Source organism: Mastigoproctus giganteus, chromosome 4 (genome assembly GCF_048544385.1).
Source record: "Mastigoproctus giganteus isolate SK-2022 chromosome 4, ASM4854438v1, whole genome shotgun sequence".
Lineage (NCBI taxonomy): Eukaryota > Metazoa > Arthropoda > Arachnida > Uropygi > Thelyphonidae > Mastigoproctus > Mastigoproctus giganteus.
The window spans coordinates 75,618,495-75,644,474 of NC_143578.1; the positions used below are offsets into that span (position 1 = coordinate 75,618,495).

Below are 25,980 nucleotides of genomic sequence, written 5' to 3' on the forward strand. Positions count from 1 at the left end.
TCTAGAAGCATTCCTGATAGGCTTAGTTTAGACTTACTAGTAGTTCCATATTATGTTCAAAATAATTTCCTCAGTCATGCCAATGATCACTGCTTAGAGGAATATAATTCACTGCCCATGTGATAACTGGGAGTACATATAATTAAGTCTATTGCTGTGCTACTACTTCTGACAAATAATTGGTGGCAAAAGAAACCAACTGCTATGCAGACTGCAATTACCTCCAGGGGCCTATTCAGAGGTACTCCTGAAATGGAATGTGTAGGTTTACCAAATGGCATCTCCTCCATGCAGATGGAAGGGATGCCATAAATTTGCATGGATGTGTTTTTCCTGTGGTTTTAGATATGTTTCAAGAAAAAGACACTGTTTTATGAGGTGATGGACATTATTTATACTGTTGCCAAGGGGTTCACATCAATTCGTTGTACAACAGTTCGGTGAATGACAATTTGCTATATGCTAAAATTCAGTGCATGACAGTTTGGTGTATGAGACAATCTGGTGAAAGACAACTGGTGGCTATGACAATTTAGTTTATGGAAAAGCAAGACAGAAAATGCAAACTTTTAACATACTGTGCTGGGTGAATTTATGATAATGATAACATTCTTGATATTTTGAATTGTTGATGGAGCGTACTATCCACCTTTGTTTTTTAATGCACATTCTACTCTTTTTTTTTTTTTTTTTTTTTTAGGAGATCCTATTAAGAAAAGTGCCATGGACAGGTTAAAAATTGTGATCCAAGAGAACTTTGTTTTCACTTTACTTTCACTTCTATAAGTTGAATTTTTTAGAAAGTACAAAGGGTACTAGGAAAGTTTTGCAATAGAGCTTTGTTTATTTAATTTTTTCAAAGTAATTTCCTCTACATTCAATACACCTCTCCATCCTCCGAAACCAATCTTTAAACCAGTTCTGCCAATTTTCACTAGGGAGTAAAGCACACTCGTTGTCCCAAGCCCATAGAAGGTCCTCATCACTGGAAAACCGCCTCCCTTTTAGCTTCATTTTCACATGCGGGAACAGTGCAAAGTCGCAGGGAGCAAGGTCTGGACTGTAGGGAGGGTGCTCGAGAAGTTTCAGTCCTGTCGTGGTCAAATATTTGGTGCAGGCTTTGGCGCGGTGAGCTGGAGCATTTTCGTGATGGAGGTACCAGGTGTCCATTCTTGACTTTGGCTGCAGGTTCTTCATAGATCCAATGACTTTAGGCAGGCATTGTTCGGTATACCACTTAGCTGTGACTGTCTTCTGCGTGTCCAAAACGGCACGTTCCACAATTCCACTCGATTTGAAAAATACAGCTATCATTTTCTTCTTTACAGATCGGGATTTTCTGACAATTACGGGTGTGTCGTCATCATCAAAGACCCAAACTTTGTTTTGAGCCTTGGTCGGCAGATCGTAATAGTACAGCCAAGTCTCGTCACCTGTCACGATGTTGTTCACATACCAAGATTGTCCCTTATCAAACTTTTTTAACATCTCCCGGCACCAAGTCACACGTCGTGTCATCTGCTCTTCAGTCAGTTGATGCGGCACCCAGAGAGAACAAAGTTTCTTCACGTGCAAATGATCTTGCAGAATCGAACGAATTGCTGGTGCATTTAGGCCCAAAGTATCCTCTATCTGTTGGTAGGTCACTCGCCTGTTTTCGTCAAGCATTTTCCTCACAGCAGTAAAGTTTTCCTCCGTAACTGACGTTCGTGGCCTTCCCGGCCTCTCAGAATCCTCCAGAGTGAAATTTCCCCTTTGGAATTCTCTATACCACCTGAATATCGTTGTACGATGTGGACAATCATCATCTAGTGCAAGAGTCATTTCTTCTAAGCACTGGTCTATGGTTAAACCACGCACGAAATTATACCGCAAAACTGTCCTTATCTCATTTCGTGACCACGATGCCATCGGAAGAACTTTACACTCTCACTACTAATGAATAACTGAGCCCATCGACTTGGCGCGGCGGCTACTATGCACGTATGAACATGTCTCAACATGCAGCAACAAGCAGCTTCCTGTGATTCATTGTTGCGTCATATTGCAAAACTTTCCTAGTACCCTTTGTACACATGGGGAGGAGCTGTTCCAGAGACCAAAGGCAGAGATCATTAATGGATGGGCTGCTGGGAAATGTGCATCTTCTGATATTTGTTTTGCAACCCACACCATAGTTTTCATTGAAAGAAGTTAGTAGTAGGCTAGTAGCATGGATAGGTTAATGATAGGCAGGCAAGCTTCATTGGAGAATGTGTAGGGATCGGAATTGGAGTCTGAGTCCACCTACATGGAAAAGCGGTCTGGCCATGAGAGGCATTTTCACCAGAGTCTGTGGCAGTTCACAATGCTCCTGACTAAGGGATGGTACAATGGTCTGTTTCTCTAACCTGATTTCTGCACCTGTAATTTAATATCTTCCCAACCCTCAACCCATTCATGCTCCTAGGAAAACATGATTCAACTGAGTAGGTAATAAATAATTTTATCCGGATTAAAGGTGTTAAAATATGGACAGTCATGCTGAAACAGGCAAGTACCCACCTTCCAATCTGCCTACTGAAGGAGCGGCATGAATCCTCTTATACAAAATAAATAAAATAAAAATATATTATTTTTATTTTTTTAAATTTTTGTATTCCTCCTTTTCTCATTTCTTAAACCTTTTACTTTCTGATTGTTAATTTCTGATCTCTGTGTGATACATCAAATTGTCACACACACACACACACACACACCAAATTGTTGTAGTCACCAACTGTCTTTCACCAAACTGTCATACAACAAATTGACATGGACCCATTGCTAAGACTTCAGCAGTTCCATTGTATTAGGGTTGCAGTCTTAGTTTTTCTGATTTGAATATTTCGTTTCTGAGGAAAGTATGGCTTTCTCGTGTCCATTTTCGCTTCAACAGAGAGTTCTAAGACTGACCCTTCTGATATATTTTTGTCTTCTACATCCATTTGGTTGCAAGAATTAGTCACTTAAACTATTTTTTTCTTTCTCTTTGCTGTTCAGTTTAGCAGGAGTGATAGTTTTTATGTTGAGACTAAGATAGGCATGCTTTCTGCTTATTTGTGTAGCTGGGATGGGGCAAGAAATTTGAGAGGACTCGTTTCACAAAAGTGTTATGTACACTTGTGTTTTTTCTACATAACTGGCATTTGAGAATTATTTTAGCACACATCTTTGCATTTACATTGCTTGGTTCATGTGTTAGCTGGCAAGACTACTGTTCTGGTTTATGTTACATTATGTTTAGCTTTACATTTCTGTATGTTTTTTCTTTCTTCCAGATTTTACATTTGGGAGCATGCTGGATGTTTGCTTTTCAGTCTGGGCACCATGATTGTGCAGCCTTGTTTGCTATTCTCTTTAGAGAAACATGCAGCACAGATGGGTATTCTCCTGTAAGCTGTCTGAGAATGACCATACTTCTAGCATCTAAAACAGCACAGTGGATATGGGACATATGTTCTACCGTGGTGTACTAAGCATCCAGCTTTAAGAGACACTGAAGGTCAGAACATGTTAAAAGTCAAGATGATATTTCTAGTTTGGATAATGTTACTGTCCCGTCTGATAGAAATTATTTTAACTCCTACCGCTCCTTGTTCTTCTAACTCCATTTTCATTTCTTCTTTTGAACAATTTTAAACTGAGATCTCAGTCAGAAATTACTCCTGTGGATGAACTGAATGCTTATATGGGGGATTTACACTGTAACTGGAAGCCCTCCAAAGGTGGTGTTACTTTTAGAAGTTAGTGCTCTGTATTAGCAGTTTTGACTGAAATATTTCCCTTGAACAGATTTTAGTGTGTCAGGTGTTACAGTATCTTCTGTATTATAAATGGTGAAACACTCTCCTATAGTTCATTGGATGATTAGAAATATCGATGCTGGGTGTTTTGCTGTACTGTACTTTGTTTTGCTTCATTCTTACAGTTTATTTGAACCATTTCAGTGGGTCCAGAAGGGTCAAGATCTGATGTCATGGTTGCTCCTTTTTACCTTGGGAGTGAGTGCTTTTCCCTTTCCCAGGTTTCAAGCCCTGCCATGTGGAGGTGGGAGCAGTGCCACCTAGTGACCAATGACGTAGCAGTCATTGGACAGGAGGAGAGCGATTAGCATACACTGTATAAGTGGACCAGAGTTCAAGCTCATGACTGCTAAATACAATTAATGTTTGTATTGATGATTTATTGTAAAAGCCACTGACCTGTAATCGTGCCAGAGTATAAACAAGAACACCTGTGTAAGTCAGTGTGTCAGTAGTATTAGTTGTGTTAAGTGAAAAACAGAAAGGTGCCTTTCCTTTCTGAACCTCTGTTTACTTTTACTTTGAGGTACTCTTTACAAAACAGAGGATTCCGAGAGAAAACACTACCTTAGAGAGAACAGGCCTTTTGTCACAAAAGTTTTATATTTCACCTAATCACTAGAAATCGCTTGGAAAATGGGACCAAGGAGGGTTCAGGATTCTTGACTGTTATTATGGTATATATAGAGTATGGCTTCCTTTACTACTGTTTGATAATATGACCTGAGAAAGCTGGGTTCGTGAGAAAAAGCCATCAAATAATTACTTGAACCCTAGTTTGTTTAACCTACAAGTGGATACGATTGTGGGTTAAAAAGTCTGAAAATTAAAAATTCTAAAGTGATGTGTGGATTTTAATATTTGTCCAGTATTAATTTTCATTTGAAAGAAATATGCAATGATCTTGCATTTTCAAGCATGCTTTATGGTCACTGTAATTGTTAGGGTTTTCCCCCCACCGTTTAATGTGAGTAGTTATGCTTTGATGTCTCCTGGAAATTGCTTGTTATATGCATCCAAATCTTTGCTGTAGCTACCTAATGCTAATCGCACTCACATTATGATATGAATGGATGACCAACTGATAATCATTCGTTGTTTATAATTAATATAACTTAAATAAATTTATTATTCTGAACCTGTTTACTTTTACTTTGAGGTACTCTTTACAAAATAGAGGATTTTTAGAGAAAACACTACCTTAGAGAGAACAGGCCTTTTGTCACAAAAGTTTTATATCACATCTGATAAATAAATAAATTTATTATTCTGAACCTCTGTTTACTTTTACTTTGAGGAACTCTTTACAAAATAGAGGATTTTTAGAGAAAACACTACCTTAGAGAGAACAGGCCTTTTGTCACAAAAGTTTTATATCACATCTGATCACTAGAAATCACTTGGCAAATGATTTAAGGCTTAAATAAATTCAAGGAAGAACTGGACAAACTTTTAGAGGGAATGGTTGTGCGATTTTTTTTTTTCTGGCTGATGCTACATAAGCTCATACGCTTGCTTTCTTGCATCACATGCCTCTATTACTATTACTATTAATTGTGATATTTAATTCCAACAGAAATACACCAAATCATACTGTAATGGAAACTCTGCCTCTGATTCATGATATGTTCCAGAATTACATGATTTCACAGGTTGGCGACTTAAAACATCTCAATCCACTGAATCTGAGAGCTTCAGATTTTCTTAGAGGAGAGATTTTAAATGTCTCAAATGCACAGTTCTTTTAAGCCTCTTTTTAAGTTAGTGAAAAACTCAGAAATTTGTTAGTGAAATTTTTTAAGTTAGTGATAAACTCAGATAAACTCAATTTTTTTTTAAGTGACTATGTCACTTAAAAAAAATAAATCACGTGCATTTGAAAAGAATGACAAATACTGAATTTATATATCATTTATGAAATATAACAAAATTAATAGAAAATTTTACAGCAAATATTATTACAGCCACTTGGTAACTATAATGAAAACAAAAGCTTCTCACCATTTTTACACATTCCAATAATTATACTGCAAAATTATTTTACCTGATAAGCAGCATTTAATATTTGTCTTAAAGCATTACTGGCTTGATATGAATCGACACTTTCTGCATAAGGTGTTTCTAAGCTTCTGAGACATCTTTCTAAAGTACCTAATGAATGTACACACAAACAACACTTATTACAAAGGTATAGGTTGTATCAATTTATCTGCATACTAAAGAATAAGTTAAAAAAAACAGGAGGGGAGAAAAATCCACAAACATAATAATATCTCAAATATAAAAAAAAGAAAAATGACTCTGCACGTGTTGTTCATATTACACATATAAACAATTATGTCTTTAAAATAAATTTATTTAGCCTTATATTCTTTAAAATGGTTTTATATGGAAACAAATCCACTGCCATTTCACAACCCAGAAGCACTTCATGATCCAAGCAATTAGCATTAGTAGAGGCACATGGTGCAAGAAAGCAAGCTTATACAGCAAAAAAAACAAAAAAAAAAAAAACAAAAAAAAAACCCATTTCACTGATCCATTCATTCCAAATGTTTGTCTAGTTCTGCCTTGAATTTATTTAAGCTATCGATTTTCAGCTGTCTTTCCTCAGTTTGAATCTGTGGCCCCCCTCAGGTTCTTAATCTGAGCAAGTGGAAGTATCCCATCGGCACTGAGGCTGCTCAATCCATTTAAGGCCTTATACACCGCAATCAGATCGTCTTGCAGATGCCTAGTCTCCAGAAGCTGCAATTTGCAGAACTTAAGCCTTTTTCATAACAGCACCCCTCTGTTCCCCTCACCAGCCTTGTTGCCCTTCTCTGTACTTGTTCTAGCAACTCTACATCCTTCCTAAAATGAGGCCTCCAGACCTGTAAAGCAGTACTCAAAGTGTGGCCTGAACATTGCCTTATACAAGAGGATAATCACCTCCTTATCCCTGCTCGCAAAATTCCCGTATATCATTAACAAGACCCCATGACCTACTCTGGCACCTGTCTGCACTGCTCAGAAAACTTCATATCTGACTGCACAATTACCCAGGTCTCTTTCATTCTCCACTACCCTGAGTGTAACACCATATAATTGGAACATTTCTCTGGAGTTACTGCTACCCATATGCAGTACTTTGCATTTGTCAATGTTGAACTTCAGTTGCTACTTCTCAGCCCATCTACCCAACTTTTCCAGATCCTGTTGCAGCAGCATACTGTCATTACTGTTATTAACATCTGCAAACTCTGACATTAAGCTTGATATACCTTCCAATATACTTTGATATACTGCATCTTGGCAGGATTGCAGACACTTTCAAATTGAACCCTAACTTGCAACTTGTTTTCAGCATTGACTTACTTGCTTAGGCAATCTGCAGAGCTCCTACACCAGGGGTGGCCAACAAGTTGATTGTGGCTTTAATTTCAGTCGATCATGACGAATTTTAAATATATATAAAAAATAGATCAGTTAAAATCTAAATGTTGTTATTATTATGCACCCTACTGCATACACTTATTACAAATCCATTGAACCACATGACCACTCTTGTCGCCGTGCAGGCACTTGGCTTGTCTAGTGAAAATTCACGCAGTTACGTTGAGGAGAGCATAGCGTATGTGTCGAATTCTTATTTGGCTTACTTAATATTAATAACTGGACAGTGCTTAAACATTAATTTAATACCCTTTGATTTAAAATGAATACTAAGAAAAAGAGTAAAACATATCATTTTCATCAAGAGTGGGAACCAGAATACTTTTTTGTAATGATAAAAGAAAAATGTTACAGGTGACCCCCGCTTAATGCTGATCGTTCGTTCCGGAAAAACAGAGCGCTAAGTGAATCTGCGCTAAGCGAGCGCCGCTTTCCTATAAGGTAACATATGTATTTGTGAATTGCGGTCAGTGTCATAGGATATTTCCTAATCAATAATAAACGGTAGTGAAAAGATGCACAAATGTCGGTCAAAATATTTAATATTCATATATTTATACATATAAAATATTCTGCATTACCTATGTATATAATTATGTGGTAACTACTTGCGTATCAAAAGTAAACTTAAAATTCCAATTAAAATAATGGATTTAATTGATTTAATTTCATTGATGAATTTAATCATGAAAAATGTGTGGATTTTGAGTTGAACTTTGGCCCTCTTCCAAATAAACTAAAAGGGGTATTAATTTTAAATCCCCTGCAGCGTTACCACCCAACAATAAAGTCAACCGATCCTTCGCCGCTTTGAAACCTGGCATGTTTTTTTTCTTCTTTCAATATGAAACTTCTTTTAGGCATTCGTTTCCACAAAAGTCCTGCTTCATCTATGCTCAAAACTTGTTGAGAAGTATAACACATAATACCCCCCTTCAATAATTTTAACAAGTTCTTTTTTTGAAAGTTTCTGCTCCTTGATCAGCACTAGCGGCTTCTATTCTACCAGCCCTTACCAGTTTTAAATGGTTCCACATTTTTTTTTTTTAGACGAGTTTTCTTCAGATCATCATATTGGCTAATCTCTCTCTCTCTCTCTCTCTCTCTCTCTCTCTCTCTCTCTCTCTCTCTCTCTTTTAATATTTAGCTTAAGTGAATTCTGCATTGGAATATTATCTTCAATAAAATTAAAGTCTTTCCATTTCAATCCTAATAGCCGGCCTAAGTCCTAGTTGCTTGCAGTGGAACAGCTATCTTTCCCGCTGCTAAAATTAATTCTTTATTTTTTTATAATTGTTCTTACAGTTAAAGTTGCAAGTCCTAAATTATGGCACACATCCGCTTGTCATTGACCGGAATCGATTTGCTTCAAAACATCTAATTTAATTTTCAAATTCAGTCTTTTTCTTACATTTATAGTCTTTGTACTGCACCCAGACGTTGTTGCTTTTTCATTCCTATCGGTCATTATTAGCTCTTCGAAAATGTAACTGCGTTGGTTGCATTAATTATGATACAATGTTCTAGTAAACTGTCCGTTATGCACGATGTCTAATACTGTACTGAGTGATGACTAGACTTAGGATAAATGCATATATTGCAAATATTACAAGCAATATGCTTGATCATTTTTTAAAATGTTGATCTCAGAACTACGTAACAAGTTAAATTAGCGTGCAAGAAAATTTCACTGAGCGTGGGAAAATTTCTCAAGTCGGCGTGGGAAACGTTTTAATACTGTTTTGCTATTCATTTTCAAGCTATCGACTCCATCAAATGAAACGATTTTGTTAAATATGCCAAAAATGCAATCTGTAAAAGAGCATTATAGTGATCTGTGACAGTGTTATAGTCAGATATGGGTTATAATATAAGAAGAGCGTTATAGCGAATCAGCATAAAGCGAACCGCGTTATAACGGGGGCCTGCTGTATTTGATTTGCAATGCTTCCATGGCTATACCCAAAAAAGGAAATTTAGAAAGGCACTTCAAAGTGCTCCATGGTAAATACCAATCGGATTTTTCGTCTAATAGTGACCTTAGAAAAAATAAATTAAAAGAACTTAAATCAAGATTATTGACACAACAAAATTTCTTCATGACACCTAATTTACAATCTAAAGCAGTAACTGTAGCATAATTTAAAGTGAGTCATTTCTTGCAAAAAAAGTGCAAGCCATTTTCTGATGGTCAATTCATCAAAGATGCATATTTAGAAATAAGATTCTCTTTTTGAAAATTTTAAGAACAAAAATGGAATTAAAAGTGCCCTTCTAAATCTGCAATTATCTTGAAATACTGTGATGCGATGCATCGAAAAAATGAGTAAAAATGTGAGCGAACAATTGCGTGCTTATATTGCTAATTGTATGTCCTTTTCTTTACAACAGACGACAGTGATATAGCTCAATTGCTTATTGTTATTCGTATGGTTTTCGATGATTCTACCACTAGAGAAGAACTGCTGGGTATGGATTCGTTAAAAGAAAGAACTAGAGGTCTTGATATATTTAACGCATTCAAAAATTTTATTGAAAAAATTAAATTACCACTATTTAAGCTCATATCAATACCAACAGATGGAGCTAAAACAATAGCTCCATCTGTTGGTATTGATATCCGTTAAGATGCCTTGTCTGATGGAGCTAGACCATCAGACAAGGCATCCTAACGGATTCATCACATTGTGCCTAAAGGATGATGAATTCCCATGTTTTTTGAGTTACCACTGTATCATCCACCAAAAAGTGTTAGCCAGCAAAAGATTAAATACTAAAAGTATTATGGACATAGCTTTCAAAATCATGAATTCCACTAGAGGACAATCTCTTAAAAGGAGACTGTTCAAAATGCACCTCGATGAAAATGAACCAGATCTGATATTACACACAGATGTGAAGTGGCTGAGTCGGAGTAAGTTTCTACAGATTTCAAAATTTTCTGAATGAAATTAAAAAAATTTGTCGATCAAAGTGGAGATGATCATCAGCAGCTGCAAGATACGGTGTGGTTGTGTCATCTGGCTTTTTTGGCAATTTTACCAGTAAATTAAGTGATCTGAATTTGGAATTACAAGAAAAAAATAAAAATGTAGGTGACATGTTTAGTAGTATTTCTGCATATAAATATCAATTTTTGGCAATGGCTAAGGATCTCAAAGGGAAAAAATTTGAACATTTTGCAAATATGCAAGATCATTTGCAAAAGTATCCTGTTTTTGAATTTAATAGTGAGAAATATGTTTCTGAAATTGAGAAAGTTGTGGATGATTTTGAAACCAGATTCAGTGATTTTAAAAAAATTGAAGACATTGTTCAATATATTTCTGGTCAACTGAGATATGAAACAAATTGCAGAAAAAAAAAAAAAAAAAAAAAAAACGCTGAGATTTTTTACCTGGAGTAAATATTACTTGAAAATGAAATTATTATATTGCGAAACGATATCTTCCTAAAAGCCAGATCATCAGATAAATACTGTAAAAAAATGAAGTGAATTTTTAAATTCCTGTTTTGGTTCCACATTTCTATGTGAATTGGCCATTGCATATTTGAAACAAAAACAAAAACAAAAAAAAAAAAAAAAGAGACAAAGAATCACTCTACTCTTACAGACTTGCATACAGAAGATTCTTTATAGTTGGCCTTATCACAGTATATCCCTGATTTTGAAAGCTTAGCAGATGACATTAAGACACAAACTTCACATAAATGAAAAATTTACATACGTATGAATCTAAAATAAAAATTCTGAATTGTATTTAATTTTAAAATTTATACACAACATTTTTCAATGTGTTGATTAACCTTTTTAACCATGTACAATGAACTTCTTGAGATGGTAGATCGTGGCACAAATTTAAAAAATAAAGTCAATCACATCACAAATTAAATTGGCCCCCCCTGTCCTACACTAAATGTCATTAGTGCCAATGTGTACGACGATATCACCTTTTGTGCCCTTAAAAGATATCTGCTCTAAACATCAACTTTTGTCCTTGGCAGACATACACTGGTCCTATTCCACCTATCCTTTTCACACAATATATTTCCCGTTTCCCTGACAATTGAGTCACCAATAATAACTAGCTCCTGTGGGACCAGCGCATTCTGCCCTGAAGGTTGCTGAAGTGTTGTCTGGTGTATAAGAGTGTGCTCTGGCTTTGAGTTAGGCAGCTGAGAACTTGATGGAGCCCCATTTTAATTCCTTCGAAGGCATCCATCCAACTCTTCAAGCTCTCATAGATACCCATCAGAACGCTGAGTTGGTGCCTAATTCCTTCACATTCTCTGCACCTATCACACACAAAAACATTCTCCATGGCTAGTTCATGTCCTTTCAAGAGAGATCCACAAACATCTCACATTTTGCACATTTTTTTAGAATGTGATGCGTTGGAGAATCGTCCCCTACAGTTCTTCTGTGAACCACAGCACTTTTGCTAATTTGCGCAAGTTGCTTTGCTGCTCTAGTCTGGGGCATGATTTCTGTTTAAATACAATTTTATTAACAATAAAAATTAAAAGGATTTATAAATTTAATTGATTAATTGCCAATACTATACTAAGTTAACAGATTCCTACTACAGTGCTACATATTACGCTATCTAGTTTTATGTTATTCCTTACGCTATCAAGTTCGAGATTTACTGTTCATATATTTTACTATGCGACACAGAACGGAACGGAAATAAAAATAACAAGGTGCAGTTAAAATAGGTTTAATGTCAAAATACGTACAGTAAACAGTAATACAAAAGAGCTTTCAGGCAGTATGTTGCCCTTCATCAGTTTTTTAATGGTTAATCCAAAAGTCTAGAAATATAGAACCTATGTGCATGCGATGGCAGTCATGTATGGTGAACTGCATGTAGCAACAATTAGCAGTTAGAAGGCAAAGCTTGTGGCTGTGACGTATGGGAACGTTGCAAATGTTTTTCAGCCATAAGGATGGACATGACATCCTCTGTTTCTGTTAAAGGAAGTATTAAAGCACGAGATGTGCAGTGACTCCAACCAGGCGCAGCGCCGGTAATGGCGGGACTAATTGATAACCATGACATCGCGGCGTGGGTCAGTGTCATGTTGAGTCAACCAGAAGTGCTCAGCAATGGCCGAGTGTTCTACATTCACTAAACGAATGGCTCTTTCATATTCTGAAACACGAGTGCTGAGTCTTCTGCCAGTTTCTCCGATGTAGCAACTAGTGCAGTCACAGCAAGAAATGTGGTAGACTAGTCCACTCTGAAGCAAGGTGGGAACTGATGTTTTTACTTTGGAGATGAGGTGGTGGTTGTTGTTGTTATTTGGTTTTTAGGAGCATTAGCAACTAAGGCCATATTGCTCCAGGGATATGCGGTGGTCATTCCCTGACCTTTCCGCATCCTTCATATTTGGTGGTCACGGGACTCGAACCCTGGTCTAATCAAGAAGTGTGTGCTACGCACTGGTGCTCCTGCCCACCCAGCTATGGAGGCGCCTTGGAGATGAGAGATCGCAACTTCCTGCCTGGCAGTTGTAAGCACTTTATCCCATGAGATTTTAAGACCCTAGAAACCTGCTGTGATAGGTTCAGGTAGTATGGGATAGAGGCGGTCACGGCAGAGTCATTACCATGAACGGTCCTGTGGGTCGTTACATGGTCACGGGCCTGTAGATCGCAGCTATTTAGGGTACTGGTGGGATAGGCACCCATCGCAAGATCTGTCTCGACCCTAGCACTCTCAGTGTGCCTCTCATCTGCAGAACTAGAGTGGGTCCAAGTGCAGGTTAACAGGGCTTGAGCAGTGCAGAGAAGATGGCTGTGCATGCGTGCTGACCGGTAGTTCATAAATTGGCCAGCACACATCAGTTTGCAATACTGTTGTCCTCAAACGTGTGCCCTCATGTCGGACAAGTGAATCAAACTACAGGAGGGTATTGTCTGACTCTAGTTCAATAGTGAATTTTATGAAATGCGACAGAGTTAAGGTGGCCCAAGAGTCTGTTGCCCGAATCCTGGGGAATAACCACAAACACATCATCCACGTAGTGACACCAAAAGGTAACGGAATCTGGTGGACCCATAAATGTATGACCCTCCAATTCCTCCATTGCGATGTTTGCTGTGACTGAACTAACTGGGGAAATCTATGGCCGTAACCGTGTATCTGCTGGTAAATGGAGTCACCAAACATGATGGCCCCACCAGTCAAGCACAATCTAAGGGCAGTGGAAATGTCCTCTGAAGTTAGTGAGGTCCTGCTGTTCAGGGTTATCCAAAAGTTCCTTGGCACACGTGATGGCTAGTTTGACAGGAATGGAAGTAAAAAGAGACACCACATCAAAGGAGATCATGATTTGATCATCCAAGATGGATAGGGCATGGATCCAATCTATAAATTCACCACTGTTGGAGGTCTTGCCCACTAGGGGAGAGAGTAGGCCCGAGATGAACTTAGACAACTCAGACGAACTTAGACTCAATTATGTTTGAGATATACGTAATGATATTCCGTATCGATACTACATAATGGCAGCAAGTTTTGAAAAATACAAGTTTTACCTATACTAAGTAATAACCTACAAAATCTCTTTCTAAGTTCAAAATAAACTTAGTATCATAACTAGGAATATAAAGCTACTCCTAGAAAATAAATTAATGTGCCAATTTAGTTGGCAAAAATTTAAGAATAACTTCTCTATTAGCTGGAGCCATAAAAACTTCATCCACACTGAGCTAATCTCGTTCCCACTCCAATGCAAAGTAAAATATCAGTAAGCTCAAGTTGATTTGCATATAGTTGAAAGAGACATGAGAGGTATATAAACCAGAGAAAAATAACCCACCTCTGATAGTACATGGTCAGAAGAGGCTCAGAGAACAATAAAATGAAAACAGTACAAAGTGATCACAACATAAAATTCAGTCAAGCACTTCTATAAACAGAGATTAGTAGAGTTTTACACAAACAAATACACATGACATTAATATCAAAATGTCAATAAAAGATAAGAGCAAAGATTTAAAGGACAGAACTGGCTGCATACTTACATAAATCACATCGGAAGAGCATCTTTTTTAATAGCAATTTTTTTATTTATTAATTTTATTATTGGGTAACGGAAAATCTATCTAGGGATTTTATTTTAATTTTAAAAGGATTTTAAAGAAAGAGCATTAAGACTAACTTCAAAATTAATCGCACAGATACTTGATGATAAACTAACTTATTTAATCAGTACAATATTCCAGAACCCATACTAGTTCAGGAATGTTAAGATAAACAATTATACTGCACTTGCTCAAGGAAATGGCATAGGTTTTGGATTTTTGTGCTGATAGAATAAATTAGTTTATCATGGAGTACCTGTGTGAATAATTTTGAAGTTAATTTTTAATGGAAATAATTCATAACAAAGGCACTTGGAAGTGGCACTTTAAAGAAAGAATTAAGGACTCAGCACATTTTGATCTTTTATTTTTCTGTGGAATTCTAATTTCCAACACCTTTTTTCACACTTAAGGAATAATCAATGCTCCATTTTTGAATAATTAGGTTAGAAAAAGGAACATACCATACATTTTATGTTTCAGATCTTGTGAAATGGAATTCAGATTTATCATCAGCTCATTTAAGAATGAAAATTTCAGAAGAATAAAGGAACCCTAGATTAGTTCTTTTGCCACAGACAATCAAATGACCAAGCTGAATAACATTACTAGAAGATGGGTTTTATATATTTTGCTATTGTGGCAGAGTTTGAGATATGGTTTAAATTTTACTTTAGGTTTCAAGCATATTTTAGAGATTTAATTTTAGCTTTTTGACCATGTTGATCTGAAAATGGTAGTTTTGATTTAAAATAAATTTCAATATTTTTGTGGACAACCTTCTCAAAAACTACATTGCCAAGTGATGAAAAGGGGAAAGGATCCTTGCTCTTAGTGACAGATGAGCAAACTAATTTTGGAGAGTTTGGGACAAGATTAAAAAGACAGTGGCATTAACAGATTATTTTTAAACAGTGATTTATATTGATATTGTTTGAAATTGCTTGTTAGACAGAATGAGAGAAAGAACAAACTTTCAAGTCAGCAGTATAAGAAATTAAAAGCAGAGTTAAATAAAGAAATTTAATCTACTGCTAAAGCAGTAAAAATATCAGAGATGAAAACAGAACTGAAAAGGCACCATTTCAAGATTCACATAGATCAGGGTTTCTTAACCAGGGGTCCGTGGAAGGATTTCAGGGGGTCTGTGAGCTTGGATGGGAAAAAAATCAACTCATTAATTTCCTTCACTTATGAATGTATGTAATAAATTACAATTGTATTAGCTGTATCTGTAGTCACCAATAGAAATAACAGATATTTTCAAATCATATTATAGTTATTGCATATCTCGAAAAATCGCTTACGCTCATCGTTACTTTGAAATTAAGGCAGTTATTAGACCTGCCGCTAGATCGCACTTGATTGCAGTCCTGCTGTGGACAGACTATCGTGCGACGTAGTTGGCAAACTATCCGGTAAATCAGCGCCTAGTAGGCCACTTTTAACACGAATAGACATGCTGGCTACAAGTGTAAACCAGGTATGTTCAAACACATCCTACGGTTTAGATAACAGTTGAAGTGTGTAATTTAACCTTTTCGCTGCTATGTGCATGTATACCAGTCAAACGGTGGAGACCCTTGAAGTGCTACAGGTGTGTATGCATACCCGAATCATCGTATTTTTAAAAGATTTTGTCAAGAAATGGGAGCAGAATATGAAGTGCTTCTCTACCACACAGAAGTGCTCTGGCTTTCAAGAGGACAAGTCTTGAAGTGCTTGTTCGAACTAAGGGCAGAAGTTTCACTTTTTCTGGAAGAAAGAGAAAACCCACTCTTGGAACATTTTGAGGAAGGATTTTATCCATGGGTTGGCTTACCTGGCAGATATTTTTCACCATATGAATGAGATAAATCTTTCCATTCAAGGTCATGAAGTCACCATTATGGATACAACTGAAATATTACAAGCTTTCTTGGCTAAGTTACCAATATGGAAGAGAGTAGAGACCGACATTCTTGCAAACTTTCCACTGTTGCAGGAAGTGCTTTTTTTACCAAGCACTTACCAAGATGTAGTTGAAATGCAAACTTCTCTCTCGATTTTTTTGAAAAGAGATATCTGCGAACACTTGGAAACATTACAGAACTCTTTTAAAAGTTATTTCTATCTTGATGGCATGAAAATTGAACCATGGATCCGAAATCCTTTTCTTTCTGATATAAACTGTATTGAAGATGTTGACTTAACCAAAGATGAACTCATTGATCTTAGGTCAAAAAACTTACTACGATTGGAGTTCACCTCAAAAAGCCTTGGAGAATTCTGGTGTTCCCTGAGAGAAGCCTATCCTCGTCTTGTAAAGCGAGCTATGGAAGCTTTGATACCATTTGCAATAATATATCTGTGCGAATTGGGATTTTCAGCACTTGTAACGATGAAAACAAAAAATCGATATCGATTATAAGTCCAACATGACATGTGTGTTGCCTTGTCAAATACCACACCACAGTTTAATTTTCTTATTCAAGATAAACAACAACAGTCTTCACACTGATATGTCCTTAAAAAATAAAATTTAACTTCAACTTTCCTATATTTTAAATGTATTGTATTATTATTCAATGTGTTAAGAAAGAAACACATATATTACTGTATAATGTTTTTTTTTAATTTTGGTAACTATTTCATTAAATTGGTTTTTTTGTAATTTTATTTTATGCATTTAAAAACATTATTCTGAGAAGGGGTCCGTGGCATTCACCTGACTGGCAAAGGGATCTGTGGAACTAAGAAGGTTAAGAACCCCTGACATAGATGTTTTCTTACTGAAGCAGAGGATTACTTTTCAATTAAAAATAGAATTTGAGGAAATTTAAAAAATGCTCACAGACACAATGACAGTCATGAAGCAAATTAATTAAGATTTTAGTATTAACTCCTTGAATGCTAAAAAATGTAGTTATGCATTTGAATTTTCCATACTGGGTGAAAAATGGAGTTGCAGAATGTAAAAGAATTATGTTGCTAGTGGTTCCAGTAACACAATTTCATCAGAACCAAAGATCCTGCCATGCAAGGTAAAAGGGGAGGGGGGGGGGGATTCGATACAGTCCTGTTTTACTGTTTAAATAATGTAACAGTTAAAAGGTTAACTGCACTGAATGCAATAGGGACATACAAATATACTGAAATCAAACAGAGAATTTTAGATTATACTGTGGGTAGGCAAAATGCCCATGAGTATATGAGGGAAAATAGCTACAGTGAAGGAAAACTATGGAAGATGAGCCCTGAGAAGGATAAGTCATCATAGAAGAAAATGGCTTGGGGAAGAAAAGAAAAGGAAAAAAAAAAAAAAAAAAAAAGCCTCCAGTATCAGGAATAGACCTAATATAAAAGTTCTTATGATGACAGATAAGATTTTAAAAACAATTAGTAATAAAAAAATACATAAAACTAAAATTAAAACAGCAAATATATAGATAAATAATTTTTGGATTAGAGTGTTCCTTTATCAGCTAAAAAGAATGACATGGTATACACAGACACAAATGGCTCATGAATGGCAAAAGAAGGGGGTGGGGGAAGTGGGACAGAGGAAAGAAAGAATAAGAAAGGAAATAAGATAACCAGGAAAGAATCATTAGGTAAGACTCTGAAAAGCACAGTACCAAGCAATAATTGCATTATAAGAAGTTCAGTACTGTCCATAAAATGCAAAATTACTGTCTTTATAATAGGGTATGTGGGCCTCCCATTTCAGGACCTGCCACACAAATAAGAAGAGCTTCTAATCATGAGTGATGGTAATCATGGGACCAGTCTAAAAATTTTAATATCTTCATTCTGTAACAGAACATTATTAGTATGAGCAGTACTTCAATCTAAGTCATACTCTCAATATTGAGAGTTTTGACTGGTTAAATTGGTTTTGTCATCACTCATGGATGGAAGCACTTTGTATTTATATGGTAAGCTCAGTGTCAATTGAAATAGGAGAACCTGCATACACCCTATTATGGAATTATAATTTTATATTTTGATAAGTGATGGCAAATTCCTTATAATGTAGCCACTGCACTCCCCAAGGTCTAATGAATGATCCTCTTCTGTTTTCTTAAGTGTTCATTTTTTCTTATTTTTTCTCCTTCTATAGGCACATGATCCATACTATGTGTAGATGTGCACTGTGTAGATGTACCCACATATTTATCCTTCTGTTTAAGTTGTATGCCATACCATTCTTTCTAACTGATGGAGGTACATCCTGTTCAAAAAGCTACCTGTATATGTCTTACCACTTTAATACTATTGTTTTTTCTTAGTTGTATCTTTTAACTTGTTTTATTTGTTTTCTCTGTATATTGGCTATTTTAATTACTACCTGTTCATTAAAATTTTATTTATCTGCCATTTGGTTGGTTGTTGTAAGAACTTTTATATTAAGAGATTGTCTTGACAGATGTCATCAAGCCTAATCAGTATATGATTGCTGATGTGGTCAGAAAGCTAGCTATAGTCACGAATCTGCCTACATCATTCATGACATATTACAGTTCTGGATATGTCTGTATGAAGTGAAGTGAAGTGAAGTGGACTTCGTGCAACTGTATAGACACAAATACTATGGAAACCACCAAAAAACTGCACTGGAAAGTATCATTAATGCAGTCTGGACTTTTAACCCTCCAAATTTCAAGGTTTTTGGTAAAATGAATAATGATATGGAAAGATGTAGATTTGACACAGGAATATGGTGAAGGAAACTATCAAGAAATGGTGCCAATATCAATCAAAATACTTTTTATGCCCATAAGCCTTTTGGGATTACTTTTGTGATACTGTGCTTTCAAATAAAATAGAACAATACTGACACAGTTCTAGCCCCAAATCAGTTAGAAGCAAAAAAAAAAAAAGGATTTAAAAAGATTAAATCATATCAACACTAAGAAACTGAGGAGAGTGGAGTCTGTCCCATTCCAAATTCAAACTGCTCAACACATGAACAAAGAATTGAGGACTAAAGTTAAGAGTGAGAGTAAGGAAAATGATCGGTGTCAAAGCTTAAAGCGGGTCTATGATTGAGTCTCCAACATTTGCAAAGAAGATAGGGAGAATATGATTTTTTCATTTCTTGTTGGGAAATTAATAATTTGAATAAGGTCACGATTACATTATTGACTAAATAAAATTCAATTCTGAAGTTCATTACATAAAGGCAAAAGCAATTAACTAATAATTTCAGCCAGACATCTTTTGGTTGGGTAGGCAGGTGGGGTGGGGAGCAGAGAGTTGAATTAAAAGCAAAACACTCAAATTATCATAGCTTCATAATATATTGAAGAAAACATTTTCTTGATAACTAACCAGATTTCAGTAAAGTTATAATGCTGCCACTTCTGGATGCACCCCTACTGTTTAGAAAATAATTATAGTCCAACAGGACAGGCATAACTAGATCATAGTCAGACTCAAAAAGTCACAATTCAACAATTCATTGAGACATATCAAATGAAACACAGCAAACAAACCCAGATCAAGGGTGGAAAGCATAGTTTTTAAATTATATATGTTTTGTCTAAAAAGTTGATATATAAAAAGCAGTTTGTGTGGCACACACCACACAAACAACTTTTTTCAATCTTGATTTAGTTTGTGCAAACAAAGAGTTCTCAGACATGAACTCAAAAAGAATGCTGCCATTGTCTCTTATATCCTAGGACTAATACAGGAATTATAAACTCTAGCCACAAACTAGGAAGCATTGTGATGAAAGATATCATTTCCATATGGCTCAGGTACAGAAATTTAATCAGAGTATACAAAAATATCATATTGCTCAGTTCAATTGCCAGGTGGCTTTAAAGTCACCTGGTTATACATGTGAGGGAATGGGGGGGGGAGTTAACAGTTATCACTTAAGAACACTACTCTTGATGTACGATGGCAAAAGCCTTAACATTCTACTAAATTACCATACATTACTATACTGTTTTAACAGAAATGAATATGGCAATATCAGATTTATGAGATAATTATTAATCTGTAAATTCTGCAAGTGTACATTATAGCTGAGACAATCCACCCAAGTATAACTGTGTATACCTTGTATGCTGCAGAAAAAGTTTTACTTTTTCTGCAGCACACAGATTACACAATTATAGCAGGGAGAAACTATTTTGGCTAGTCAAGACCTTTGCCTTCCTCCATTCAAGCCTTTACAGGCTTCCCCTCTTCTACCAAGCATCACCTGGTTTATGCTTCATGGTTATATGAAGCATAAATGCAGTCTTTTTAACGTTTAGATAAATGTAAGTCAAATGAGAAAACAGGTTCCAGAAAGAAAAAATTGCGATTCAACACACTTTTACACTTCCACTTACTTGAATCACAAAATTGCAACTTTACTGTATTTTACTTATTAATGAATCTGAAATCCAATTTGAATATATAAAACAAAATTTATCAAACAAAACTCAGCTATGGCAACTATTAGAGTTGTAGCTGAGTTGTCCCTTATTTCTTATTTATGCAGTATACTGCAAATAAGATTCCCTGTAAATATGTTTCATTTAGAAGCGTGGTTATAAAAAAAAAAACTGACAATTTTGAAATTTCATTTTTCAAGTATAAGGAGCATTGTTGTTTAATATTTTTATTTTAAACTACAGCAGTATTAAAAAAAATAGTTAGTTAGGATACAAAGCACATTTCATTTTAGGTACATTAGCAGATAGTAATAATTCAAGATTTATAACAAAAAAAAGTCAATCCATTCATATAAAAATTTGTTACAAAAATTACTAAAATAATTTAAGCACCACTGAATTTTGAAATGGATCAGAGCTCCTGTTCCAATTTATAGTAATATTTCTGTAGGGGGAAACTGTGAAGGGAATGCTATAAAATTGAAACTGAACTTAGAACCATCCCAGGAGCTGACAGAATATATGTTGAAAATTTGGCAGCAATCTGCATTTTTCATATTGATTAATATGAAAACATACTTTCATTTATGCTGACTTTTGTAAGGAAATTTGGAATGGATCATCAAATCTTTCTATATGAACCAAATATAAATTTTCATGAAAATCTGTCCACTGCGATGCATATATGCTCATTTATGGTACTTGAGCATATATGCATAAGTGCCAATAATTTGCTCAACTGATGGCAAAATAGTAAAACTAAATGGAAAAAAAAGAAAAAGAAACATGCATGAAATGAAATTTGCTTATATAAAAACTCTTTCTTAATAGGTTATCTTTTGGTCATGTATTCATATAAAAAAAAAATGGAAAATTTTTATTTTTGGCTATAACATGCTTTTACTTGTAATGTGGGTTTAATGTCTCCTGACACATTATATTGAGATTGCACTCTGTTATATTCTCTAATATTTTTGTAGAGAAGCATATATATATATATATATATACAAGAAGTCTACGCACTTTAAAATAATCAAAACTACAAAATTCTATTTAAGCTGTATAAAACTAATTTAAAGTATTGTGTGCCACACAATTTCATATGCATACCAACAAAGCTTTCTCTTAAGTAGTCAACAGATCCAATTAACCTTCCAGCCACTGTGCTATTCAAGGTCCCTAATATTAAATCTTGAATTTCAGCTGTACAAATCTGCAATTCCCGAGCAGATGGTGGGTCATCTGAGGACAAATGAACACCTAAGGGATGAAATAAATTAGTAAATTACACTTCTTAATCTTAAGCAATTCTCTATCATATGCTATGCTAGTGAAATTTCATTATGAACTGTATAAAAAAAGCAATTCAGTAATTCACTATTATCAAGTTAGAGTTTACATCAACCTTATCTATTTTTTTTATCAATAGTTTATATTCTGTTTTTTCACCATGAGATATATTTTAATATTATATGCTAATTTAGACTGAAAAAGCTATTCAAATTGATGGTATTGTAAAATAACCACAGATGTATTTAATTGGCTGGCTGAGTAATGTAGTAATAGGTGAATTATACACCATGAGGGTATTCTAAAGCCTATATGAGCTGTCTAAAGTTTATATGAGCACTTAAACAGGTCTAGATACATACACATTATGAGATATTTCATGGAGTACAGATAATCCTGTCTGTACAAGATAACCTGTACTCTGTCAGAAGAAAAACCCTACAACATTTAGATAAATGTAAGTCAAATGAGAAAATAGGTTCCGGAAAGAAAAAAATTACGATTCAACACACTACAGGGTTGTCTGCTGTGATTAGAGTACATGATGCTGCTTTCACAAAGATAAATAGTCTCTGGCAATAAATAGTATTGGGCAGCCATTCTGGCTATAAAAAAAAAAAAAAAAAAAAAAGGCAAAAGAAACTGTTCAGAGTGGACCAAAGGTTAGTTATTAAAAAGATATCACTGGTCTCATACAAATATATTAATAACTGTTAATTTAACATTTTAGCCTTTTTGTATATTACAAATATGAAGATGTGCGAGTCTCCTAAAATACTTCAATATGTTGATAGCACATTTTTGAGAGAATCTAACAAAAGAAGTAACAAGAAGAATCTAATAAAAAATCTATTGAGCTTGAAAGTGGGTAAGGCCCCAGGGTACAGATGGTATTTACCCTGTCATACTAAAAGAAGCTGCAAAGGAATGTGCCAACCATTAGGTTCAATTATGAAGTTGTCTTTAGATTTTGGGGTAATTCCCTGGGATTGGTAAAGTGTCAATGTGTTGCCAATACACAAAACAGAGTTAATCAGATGAATAACTAGACTAGTTAATTTCATCTCAGCAGCAGGGAAGTCAGAGTCTATGGTCAGGCCAAGATGCATTACAGGATCATCTTGAGAAGTATAATATTCAAAATGGATCACAACATGTGAAACCTAACAAAGGGAAAACCTTGTTTGACCAACAGGATAAATTACTATGACATGATTACATTTGAGTTTCATGCAAGAAACAGTTTTGACATTATATACTTGGACTTCAGCAAAGCATCTAACATGATTCCACATGGGAGCTGGAATCTATTGGGGTAGTTAGCAAGATCCTGAGGTTGATTTATAGATAGATGGATGGACAGGAGGCAGAGGGTTCCTTACGGTTTGGTGCTAGAACCACACCTGTTTCTGATCTTTTTTGAATGATATATAAGAGAGAATAAAGGTTATAATGTTGAAACCTGTAGATGATAAAGACTGAAAAGGTAGTTAATAACAGAGATCATGTTAATGAATTTCAGAATGGCTTGGACAGGCTTCATGGGTGGCCAGAAAAATAGTTGTTTTAATACTGCCAAATGATGAGTGTTTTGATATAATCAGATGTTAAATTTAAATGCTTAATTCTTGCAAATTATGACATATACTAATAAAAAAAATTACAGTGCATAAAGAGATGGTTGAGTGGGAGAAGACAGGAAGACAGGAAGACTAGTTGTCTTCAATATTTATTAATGATATTGATGAAGGTATATCAGGCTTAAATGCGCAAGTCTGCAGATGATATGAAGGATGAAAGGGTGATTAATGACAGTAATCAAGGTAAACTACTGCAACAAGATGTAGAAAAATTAGGCCAATGGACTGATAAATGGCAGGTGAACATGACAAATGCAAGGTACTGCACAAGGGTAAGCAGTAATCCCAGATTAATGTTCCATGTGGCACTACACTCAGCGTAGTGGAAAATGAAAAAGAACTGAGGGTAATTGTGCAATCATATATGAAGTTTGAGCAGTGCAGACAGGCTCTAGGACAACTTATGGGGTTTTGTCAATGATATACAGAAACTTTGCTAGAACGGATAAGGAAGTGATTATCGCTTTGTACTAGGCCATGGTTAGGGCATATCTTGCATACAGGTTTGGCGGCCTTATTTTAGGAAGGATGTAGATATGTTGGAATGGGTGCAGAGAAGGACAACAACACTGGTATTTGGAACAAAATGGTGATCTTACCAACAAAGGTTTCAGTTCTTCAAATTACAGCATCTGGAGACTAGGCACATGAGAGGAGGTCTGATTGAGATGCTTAAAGACATGAATGGATTGAGTAAGCTCAATGTTGATGGCATTCTTCCTCTTGCTGAGGCTACACACATGATGGGACATAAATTTCAAACTGAGGAAGGATTGTTGCAGGATAGATGAGTGGAAGTTTGCCTTCAGCCAGCAGGTGGTTGATTGTTGGAACAAACTTGCATTTGTTGTTGTGGTAAAAGTGGTAGTTTGAATAAATTCAAGGAAGAACTATACAGATTCTTAGAGGGGACAGACAGGTAGGGTGTTTTTTCTTTGGCTGATGCTCTATAACAGTGTTTCCCAAACTTTTTTAGTCACGGAACACTTTTCATCTCACAATATATTGATGGAACACTTTTCATCTCACAATATGTTGAAGGAACACATATTTATGGAACACTTATGAAACAAGTTTAGCAGGAGCCAAAGAACTGGTTGTAATATTTTATTACATACGACACACTGTGCATCAGGAGCATCTTTACAACACATGTAAAGCCAAAATTCAAATAATTGTCATCACACTTTCATTTTGGTCTTTTATTAGTTGATTCCTGTTTTTTTCACTTTGGATTTTTGGGAAACAAAAGGCTGCAATTGTTCATCCTCACTTTGAAGTGTGACAATATTATTATGTTCCTTTTCATCGACCACAGTTGCAATACGAGAAGTACTTGCTTCTCGTTTTAAAGTTCCTTTTTTCAACCACACATCCATTGTCATTTATTTTAATAATAGTATTTCGAAATACTGATAATTATCTAAAAAAATTTAAACAAGGAAGCGAGATTTGTTATGATATCGGTTTACTTATCTCCCTCTCTCCTTCAACCCATGTATTCCCAGCTAAATCGCATACGAATGGCATATTAGATCACTACATTGCTACTTTTTAGTAGATATCATTACTTCAATGCATACTTCTCTATGTAAAGTCCACCAAAATAAAGTGTTCTGCAGTCTATTTGATTATTAGTCTATGCCAGCATATTAATAACCGAAAAAAAAAAAAAAAAAAAAGTTAAAAATTATAATGATACAAAGGTGGTGTCTGCACAAATATGCAAAAGTTTATTTATTTTATTTATATTTTTTTAATTATCAATTGCTATTTTTCGTGGAACACTTGTTCACATTTCAAGGAACACAGTTTGAGAATCGCTGCTCTATAAGCTTGCTTATAGAGCATCGGTTCTCTTATAGAGCATCAGCCAAATCAATGCATCATTTGGCAAGTAAATGGGTTCAAGGGTTTCGGCTATGAACACAGTTTTTAAACCTACAAAAAAGTTACATGCTGTTTTAAACAAACATTGTGGTCAGAATTCACAACAAACAATCTGGTTTACAATATTTCATGTATGGATTGTGATTCTTCATATCAGGGCTCAACATGTTGAAATTTAGAACAAAGGGTTCGAGCTTCACAACTGACCAGAATTTACTGATCTTTTTCCTGGCAACACAGCACAAGTTCTAGTGAGACATGCAGAAATGCTTTGCTTGGATATGCTAAGCAACAATATAAACCAAGCTTAAAAAAAAAAAAAAAATCTATATTATTGCATGCACCTAATACATTTGGACCACAAGATGAGGGGAATTTTAGGCATTTTCCATGAAAAAAAGTGCATCTTGTGGTCTAGAAAATACAGTAAGTAA

General features: G+C 35.4%; 1 protein-coding gene across 4 annotated transcripts in view; it reads right to left on the reverse strand.

Moving 5' to 3' along the window:
- Positions 1-25,980, reverse strand: part of LOC150086843 (dual serine/threonine and tyrosine protein kinase-like) — a 130,332-nt gene that overhangs the window by 65,235 nt on the left and 39,117 nt on the right. For all 4 annotated transcript variants that reach the window (XM_090371620.1, XM_090371618.1, XM_090371619.1 and 1 more), the window contains exons 7-8: positions 21,837-21,986; positions 5,869-5,975 (exon numbers count right to left, since the gene is read on the reverse strand). In XM_090371620.1, coding sequence (XP_090227746.1) covers positions 5,869-5,975; positions 21,837-21,986 — 257 coding nt within the window. The remainder of the gene's footprint in view (positions 1-5,868; positions 5,976-21,836; positions 21,987-25,980) is intronic.